This window comes from Hippocampus comes, unplaced genomic scaffold (assembly GCF_001891065.2).
Source record: "Hippocampus comes isolate QL1 unplaced genomic scaffold, H_comes_QL1_v1.1 scaffold92, whole genome shotgun sequence".
Classification (NCBI taxonomy): domain Eukaryota; kingdom Metazoa; phylum Chordata; class Actinopteri; order Syngnathiformes; family Syngnathidae; genus Hippocampus; species Hippocampus comes.
Genome location: NW_017805379.1, coordinates 1905732 through 1914558, shown reverse-complemented (window position 1 = coordinate 1914558; position 8827 = coordinate 1905732). Strand labels below are relative to the sequence as shown.

General features: G+C 43.8%; 1 protein-coding gene across 6 annotated transcripts in view; it reads right to left on the bottom strand.

Moving 5' to 3' along the window:
* Positions 1–74: 74 nt before the first annotated feature.
* numb (NUMB endocytic adaptor protein) overlaps positions 75–8827 on the bottom strand; it is a 31548-nt gene continuing 22795 nt past the window's right edge. For 3 of the 6 annotated variants that reach the window (XM_019872321.1, XM_019872320.1, XM_019872322.1), the window contains exons 4-11: positions 7949–7981; positions 7420–7494; positions 6106–6246; positions 5831–6035; positions 4544–4837; positions 4271–4414; positions 3280–3477; positions 75–2277 (exon numbers count right to left, since the gene is read on the bottom strand). In XM_019872321.1, the coding sequence (XP_019727880.1) occupies positions 1598–2277; positions 3280–3477; positions 4271–4414; positions 4544–4837; positions 5831–6035; positions 6106–6246; positions 7420–7494; positions 7949–7981 (1770 nt within the window). In that variant the 3' untranslated portion in view covers positions 75–1597. The remainder of the gene's footprint in view (positions 2278–3279; positions 3478–4270; positions 4415–4543; positions 4838–5830; positions 6036–6105; positions 6247–7419; positions 7495–7948; positions 7982–8827) is intronic. The other 3 variants (XM_019872324.1, XM_019872323.1, XM_019872325.1) reach the window with 3 other exon arrangements.

The window sequence follows — 8827 nt, the reverse complement described above, 5'->3', positions numbered from 1 at the left end:
ATACAGCAGACGTAAAAATACCGGTCTTTTTTTTTAAGCATTACTTAAACTGAAAACTCATGACAAGCAACGACAGTTTGTCCTCTATCACCATAATTTATTCAACCTTTTAACTTTCAAGATCTCCCCAGACGATTGGACAATTCGTGAAAGAATTACAAAATGGAAAAATAGATCAGAAAAGATTATATTCACAGGGTTTGATTTCAAAATAAAAAAATAACAACAAACAGCGAGAAATGGAAAGCATTAGTTTCGGTTTGTCGTCGTCTCCCTTTTAACCCTTGAGCAGTGGGCCGGTGGAGGAGGTCCAGTTATCTTAAGTCATTGGCGCTCGTGCAAAATCAAACACGAGCAATTACGTACTTTTTTTTGGGGGGGGGGTGGAGATGAGTGGTAGACGTGGCCCCCCCCCGCGCAAAAAATGTAAAAGGTTAAAACGTAAACTCGCCGTTTGTTGCTGCTGTTGACGCTCGGTCCTTGTTGATTGTTGCTGTAATGACGCCCTATTTACGGTCGCCCACAAAGACTAAAAATTAAATAAAATAAACACGCCAAAAAGTAAAGCAGCTGTCCCTTCACAAAATCTCTTTACATCACATTAAAAATGAGCACTGCTGTGTGAGACTCTTTATATATTTATATTTCGGTAAAATATACATATATATGTATAATATACATATATGAAACATATATTACATATGTTTTATATATACTATATATATATATATATATATTTTTAGAGGTGTGACAAAAAACAATTTGAATCGGAAAATCGTATATGATTTAAAAGAGGTGAGTGGATCGAACTGAACCGAATTGTTCCACTATAAAATATATGGAGATGTGTGTCGAATCACCTTTTATTGGAGACATATATCTTTGAAGGAAATGCCACAGTTAGGATGACAAATTCATTCATATTGTAAAATGACAAGAAACTCATTGCATCATACCCTACTGAACTCAGCAGTACCATATTGAATCGATTCGCAATCCCAGTGAAACGAACCAAATCAAATAGTTTCTTTAAAATAAACTGTCTATGAATTGTATCGCACCCCATGTAATGGGATACGCATCAAATCAAATCATCCTTTATTGGAGAGATACACGGCCCATATAAATACAAAGTACACATATAGACGCACGCACGCACACGCTCACCCACACACACACGTTAATTCGTCGCTATTCTGTGCCTTTGGCAAGATGACGGTTGTAATCTGTAGCTATTTAAAATATACTTAATGCATAAAAATAAACATTTTGGCATTGTCTTGCTTTACTCTTCCAGTCGGGTGAGGTTGGTGGAAGGTTGAGAATTGAGTGGGTAAGAAGCGGCTTACAGGAGGTGGTGGCGGTGGTAGTTGTAGTTAGTGGAGTTCCACAGGACGATCAAACAAGCACAGGCAATGCTGATGAGAATCGTGAGGAACAGCAGCATGTTTTTTTTTTTCTGGAGGGGGTGGCGGGTTCTCTGATGACACCACCCGCCACTGCCACCCCCCCATCGTCTCGTGACCACCACTACCCCGCACCACCCCCAACATGGAGAACATCCCTTTCCCCTCGCTTCCTCAGGCAGGCACAGTCATCAGAGCTGGATCTCAAAAGTCTTGTGCAGCTCAGTGGAGAAGGGGTTGGTGGGAGACGGCGTCGTGCGCTGGTGCGAGCGCCCCTCCAGCGCCACCCACTGAGCCTCAAAGGCATCTTCCTGTGGCTGCTGCGGGGCGGCTGAAGCGGGCAAGGAGGTGGCGGGCGGGTGGGGCGGAACAGCCCAATTGTTCGCCCCGTTGAAGTTGCCGCTGCCGTTGGGAGGGTGCACGCTGACGGCGGCGGGCGACGGCGGAGGCTTGATGAAGGGGCCTGGGATGACATGCCCCGGGGGCGCTACGGGTGCCGGGGCGGGAAAGGTCTGGGGTTGCGCGGCTGAGCCGAAGACGTTGGCCACCATCTGGGAGGGGGTGATGCCCACCACGGGCACGCTGGGTTGTGGGAAGGACAGCCCGTTGGACATGGGATGGAAAGCAGTCTGACGCGGGGGCAGCAGGGGCACGTACGCCACCGGGGGTAAGGGGGCCAAGGGAGCGGTGAACGGCGGGGCGGGCATTGGGGCCGCTGCCAGGATGGGGTCAGGTCGAGGAGCCCGCACAGACTTAGAAACCTCCTCCAGCCATTTTTCCGCTTCAGACGGGGTGCGTTTGTGCGAGGGTAACACTGGAGAAGACGTGGGCGGGACGATGATGACAGGAGTGGACGAGGGCCAATCACCTCCTGTTTGGACAAAAACACAAAGACACATTTGCCCCTTTTACGCTGTCAGTGAGTCTGTGTCAAAGTTACAACGTGGAATGGGGGTGGCTGCGTGGAATGAGATCATTCAAGAGAGTTAACAGACTTGTTCTCAAGGATGTTTCAACACTTGAAATAGGTTAATAGTGCAAAAACAACGTTCACAGCAGGCATAGTGCATAAACAAGCAATGAAATTGTACAAAAAGAGTTGATACAGTAGCTGTTAGCCAAACGCGTAGGCGAGCATTAGCGCTACTGGTTGCTAAGCCTCACTGATCAATCCACGCGAACCTAACATATACAGTCGAACCAAACTGTTTAAATGAGTTTCAAAAGCTGCACCCCTTAATGTGAATGCAGACGTGTGAGTGCCCATACTCGGACAGCGGCCAGCAAGATGACTGACATAAAAACTAGAGAGGCAGTGCGACTGAATGTTGATGACGTGTGTAAACAAACACTTAAATGAAAGATGAAAAATGATAATTTTTTGAAGATGGAAAAAAAAAATTCCTCATCAGCAATAAATCAATCGAATAATTGTCGTGACAAGCCTACCTACTGGATAAACCCGCTCCCATCTACTCCCGTGAGCATTTTATCCTGTACCGTCCGAATCCCGCAAAGTTGACTTTCATCTCGTTTGGAGTCTCTTCATCAATCGAGTGCGTGAGAAAGTGTTTCAAAGCTTTTGATGGGTAGTGTATTTTGAAAATATTTTTGTAAGACACTGTAAAATTAGACAGGGTTTGAACGTTCACACTTAATCCAAGTAAAATATGTTGCACATAAAAGTAAAATACATCTATCTTTTGTTATCAAAGAAAGTTGGGAAGTTAAGATTTGAATCAAATTGTTCTTGGACAGTGATTCTTCCCCGTACCACTAGAGGGAGCCCACGCAAGTGCCACTATCTGTACTTAATAAATGAGTTTATGACAGCCCTACTCTACACTCATTTTTTTTTTTTAATGTCTCTTACCCGCCATTGCAGAGGTTGGGACCCCAGCAGAGGTCTTGGCCCAGGGGTTAGTGTCTCGAGCGGGCAGAGCAGGGGCCAACGCTGCTGAACTCGGAGCTGGAGGATTAACACCAGCAGCAGTAGGAAGCGGGGGAGGAACGAGAGGATGAGGATGGGGAGTGGAAAAGGAAGCGGGAGCAGCGGCAGCGGAGCCATTGACTACAGCGGAGGGACAAGAGGACGACGGGGAGCAAGAGAAGGATGGTTTAGTGTTCGACATGCGAGGCGGAACATGTCACAAAAAAAACAAGCACATTCACGAAATGTCCACAATGTGAGAGATTGGCGTTAGAGAGCATCTATATTTACTTTGGTCTTTATTTCATTCAATAATATTTGTCGATTCTTTGTATTTTCTAATATTTTTATAGGATTATTGAGGTTTTTTTTCTCATTTGTGTACTTTCCAGATAATATTTTTGTACTTTTTAATCAAATTTAAATATTTGTCTGATGTTTTCTATCCTTTTAATATTTTCGTATTTTGTTCAAATAAATGTGTATTTTATTGTAATATCTCTTCACCAATGTTTTTCCAAACATTTTTTTCGATTTAAAAAAATATTAACAAACACCGCAGACCACAGATTTCTCTTCTTTTGTATTTAAAAAAATGTGTGATCTTTGATTAAGAGTTGCTTGATTTTATTCTTTCTTGTTTCGAAGAAATATTTTGGAGATTCATCCCAATACCTTACTTTTTATGCGCACAATTCTTGTAATACTTGTCCTCTAATTTATGTCACTTCTGGTTTATATTTCTGGATATTTAAATAGATTCAAAAAATGTTCGTAATATTTAAACAATTACTCCTTTGGTTCTGCGCTGACTGTGCAAGTCAGTAATGCTTTGCGCTAACCTGATGCATCTCTTTGAGCAGTATGGCGACAATACTGATAAGTGCGCCACGGTGTTACGAGTTGTTGGCGTGGGATGTCAGGCGATGTTTACCTGGCACAACGGGTGACTGCGGCGAGGCGAGCGCTTTGGGCATGGGCGCTGAGGAAAATGGGTCCTCCGGGGGTCCGCTGAACGCCGTAGTAATCTGAGTGCACAGCGAGCTTATGCTATCGTTCTCTCCTTCCACCTCAGGCACTGAATGCGGGTGAGCGGAGGAAACGCCAATTAGAAGAGCAGTCGTGTGTGTGTGTGTGTGTGTGTGTGTGTGTGTGTGTGTGTGTGTGTGTGTGTGTGTGTGTGTGTGGCCTTAGCTCCCCGTCTGACCTGCATTCCTGATGGGGAAGTCCGACTTGCGCTGCACGGTGGAGGGAAGCTCGTTTATGCGCAGCGACAGCTGGCGCTTGAAGGGCGACGTCTTCTGGCTGAGCGCCGGGAAGCCACGGAAGGAGCCCTGCCTGGCCAGCGCCTCGGCGGGGGCGTGCCGGCGGGGTATACCCAGGGTGTTCAGCGAGAGGGGCGGCGAGGACGAGGGCGACGGCGGGCTCCCCGACTGAACGGCGGAGACGTTGATCACGCCGCCGCCGGACGAGTTCCCCGCCACCTTTGTGTCGCTCTCAGCTGTCGGGGAAAAAAAATATGGAGAACAGGAATTAAACCTTCAGGGCTTTTTGCGTGCGATACCACAAGAGTGCACGAACTCTCTTTGGGAAGTTTCACCCATTCCACTTTTCATGTCATAGCGAGTGGGGAGTTCTTTAGAATTTTGAGGGAACAAAATGACATTATTTAATCTATGAAGAAGGCTGTAACAAATTATGGGAAAATTGAGGCACTGTGAATACTCTCTGGATGTTTGATTTGAGAACTCTCCTGAATCGTGTGGCTAGGAAACACTGAATCATTATAGTATAACAATATGTATGGACAATGACACCGTGTATATAATTTTGCCGTTCAACAAAATCAAGATGGATTTAATTAGCATTAATCAAAGCAGTTCCACAAAAAATATGGCGTTTACAATTCAAAATTTTGAGTCATTTTGTGCCGCAATTTATAGAACTATGGGATTTGTTTATTGTTTAAAAAAAAAAAAAAAAAAAAACGGAAGACTATAAAAGTACTAACATAATGGCTGGAAAATAAATGATTAAAATATTAAAAATTTGTTAAATCATTTCAATTATTGTTTGTTGTCTTTTTGCCGGTAAAGCACGCGTCAGCTGAAGAAAATAATACCAAACTAGTAAAACAACAATTTTAATCAACCTAGAAACAACTTTGAAAGATATATTAAAAAAGAAATAAAAATCGTTAAAAATGTTTTATTTATTATTATTATTATTCCAAACAAGTACAAATGAAAGCTTTTCTCAAATACACACCTCCCACATTCACACATACATTTTTTTTTCAGGTAACCTCTTCCCAACCACCATCTGAATCAACAGAAAATACCCTCCAGTCACCAAGAATAAACGCGTGTCCCTGGAAAATCAGCACTGAGTTGGGAACATAATCATCTGAGAGCCTAAAATGGAATATTCCCTATGAGCAGCGACTTCCGCAGTGAAACAATCCCGGGAAGTGCGCGAGTTTCTAGACACGCACCTTTTTTAGAGTCCTGCAGCTGCCTCATGACTTCCTCCCGTTCAGCCGCTTCTGTGGCCGTGGTGACCCGGAAGGAGCCCTCACGGGTGAAGGTGGTCCGGTTGGCGTCAAACGTAGCGGTGACGCCACACTCCTTCTCCCGCTTCTGCTTCCGCTCCAGGCAGGCGGCGAAGGCGCAGCCCACAGCGTGACTGAGCCGCTCTCCCTTCACGTACGGCATCGCGTGGTCATGTTTGCGTCAATTGCTCCATTTTTTTTTTCGTCCTCGTTCTCACCGAGTCTTTGACGGCCATGAAGCAATGGCAGATCCAGCGGCGCGTCGTCCCGTCTCGGCAGATGTATGAAAAGGCTCTCTCAAAGTTGCGGTCCGGCGCGCAGAACGACACCTTTTCAATCGTCTGGTCGAGGATCAGGTCCTGCGAAAAAGAGGCATTGCTGTCTGTCAGGCGCAATCATCAACTCAAGGAAGAGTAAATGGACAGTTAGTGCCGTCCAGTTTCCACCCACTGCGTATTCGGGGGAAGAATGACAAAATTATGTCAGGTCACATGAGTGAGCACAAAGGACAGGAATGACACATTCATTCATTCATTCATTCCTTTTCTGAACCGCTTGATCCCACTAGGGTCGCGGGGGGTGCTGGAGCCTATCCCAGCTTGAAATAAACAATCCAAATGGTTAACTTGGGCTATGTTGTGCTTTATTATTTTGTATTTTGTTTTTGTAACTGAAAGGGGAAAAAAATGGCATCAGGTGATGTCCAGACGTAATACATGTAATTTTACCATTTGTCCAGCAGATGTCAGTCTAACATTATGAGAATATGATTTTGCTCCTGCAGGTGCACCTACTCAAGTGCAAGCCCATTTCTAAAGTAACGACCTGAACATTTTTTTTACTCATCTGCAGATAAGGATAGGCCTTTTTGTGGCTGTCCAAAAAAAGCAGAATAGCACTCTACAATATTGATCTTGAGAAAAACTTACTGTAACATCATAATCAAACAGAATGTAAAGAAATACTTGGGGTTTTTTTGCTTCAATTCAATGGACATTATTGATGCTCCTTCTGGAGAGCGCCTTGGCCACCAGGGGGCGGTATATGGCAGACACACAGATAAAAATGTAGACGATCACAGCTCCTCAGTAAACTGCCGTATTATTAGTTGTTGTTCTTCAGAGACAAGAATATATGCCCGCTATCCATCTACATATGCTGCTCCATAATTGGTGTTTAAATATCTTTTATTTCAAGAATTATAATTCATTAGCCCGGCCACAGCATTTTGCATTGTTTGCTTGCATTAAGCTAAAGAGACTTTCCTAACGCAAAGTTGGACAGTCAATGCCAACAAGGACTGGCAAGAAAAAGGTGTGTAGAAAAAGGTGTCCTCTTGCACCCTACACAGACGACTTGAAGATGACATTCTGTAATATTCCCATGTATTGGAGAAAAAAACAGCAATGAAACAATACAAAGTAATCAAAAAAAATACAGTTGATTTAATATTCCCAAACATTTGAGCTGTGCATTTCGCCTTCTTCTTCTTATTATTATTATGACATCCCTCGCATCCAGTATTTTCTCACCTTTGTTTTGTCGTCGACCACTCGGAGACCGTCCGCCGACACCCACAGCACGGCGCGTATTGCCTTCTTCCCAGCCTGTGTGCAGTTAAAAAAACAAAACAAAAAAAAGACAAGAGACATGTTTCAGTTAACATACAAACACCCGTGATCGATCCACAATAAAGTTGCTGCGCCACTCAAGCCAAACGGAAGGAAAGAAACAAGGTCGGTGCTCGGGTGCCCCCTGTTGGTTAGAACAGCAATGACCACAGTGCGTGAGTGCTTGTCTGTGTCTGTGTCGTTGACGGTCATTCACACAAATGATTCCACTTTTTGGCTCATTGACGGAGAACAAGTTGTTAACACCACTTGCACACAAACAATTAAGTGCCCCACCCTGATCTCAACCTTTGGCCCACATGCATTTGTGTGTTTAGTGTGTGCGTGTGCGCGCTCGTGATCTGTCCTTCAAAAAAGGGTGACTTGTTAAAACGTGAGAGAGAGAGAGAAAGTGAAAGGCACTCGGACTGGATACAAATCAGCAACTTACTTTGGAAAAGAATCCTTTGAAGAATTTCCTGTCCTGGGTGGTTGTTTAAAAAAAACAACAACAACAAAAAAACAGGGTAGGTGAGAGGGATGGGGGGTAGACAAAGTATGACAGTGTTACCTGGAAGAAATTGTATGAGGTCGAAGGGGAGGGAGTTGATTGGGTTGTTTTATTATTGATTGACTGATTATGATCAATACTGATTGTATATCAATTGTGGTCAGCGTTAGTAGCACCACACACACACACACACACACACACACACACACACACACACACACACGAAGTGCACAAATTATTTGACAACGTAAAAAAATAAACCGAGCAGGTTTAAGTGTCACGAGTGGCGCTTTGACAGAGAGCGCTCAAAAGTATGAAACCAACCCAACCAGTTCTGACTATAGAGGGTTCTGTTATTGTATTAAAAATACACACAACCTCAGGTTTGGCGATATGGCCTTAAAACCCTTGCAACAAGGAAAGTACAGGCGAGCGTTTGACGATGAGATGAACCCTGACGAGAACGCAACATGAACAAATGATCACAGCTCAGTGGGATAGGGGCTTTACCGATTTTTGATATTCGCATCAGGGCCATTACACATTTTTTTTTCTCCTCCCTCCGGCAAAACACGCATCAACTTCCCACAGAAAAAAAATATAACTAAATATTTTATTTTCTTGGGATAATAGCAAACGTACTGGTATGTAAATTTCCCAAGTTGAAAAATTTAATATAAAAAAATAAGCTAACAAACTGGATGGCTAGGCTGGTCAGTTTGTCTGTAAGTAGCAACGTGACAACTTTGTTAAAAAAAAAAAATGGATAAAACACTTCAAATGGCTCTAAAATCCCCCATAAAAATTACATTTACCGAA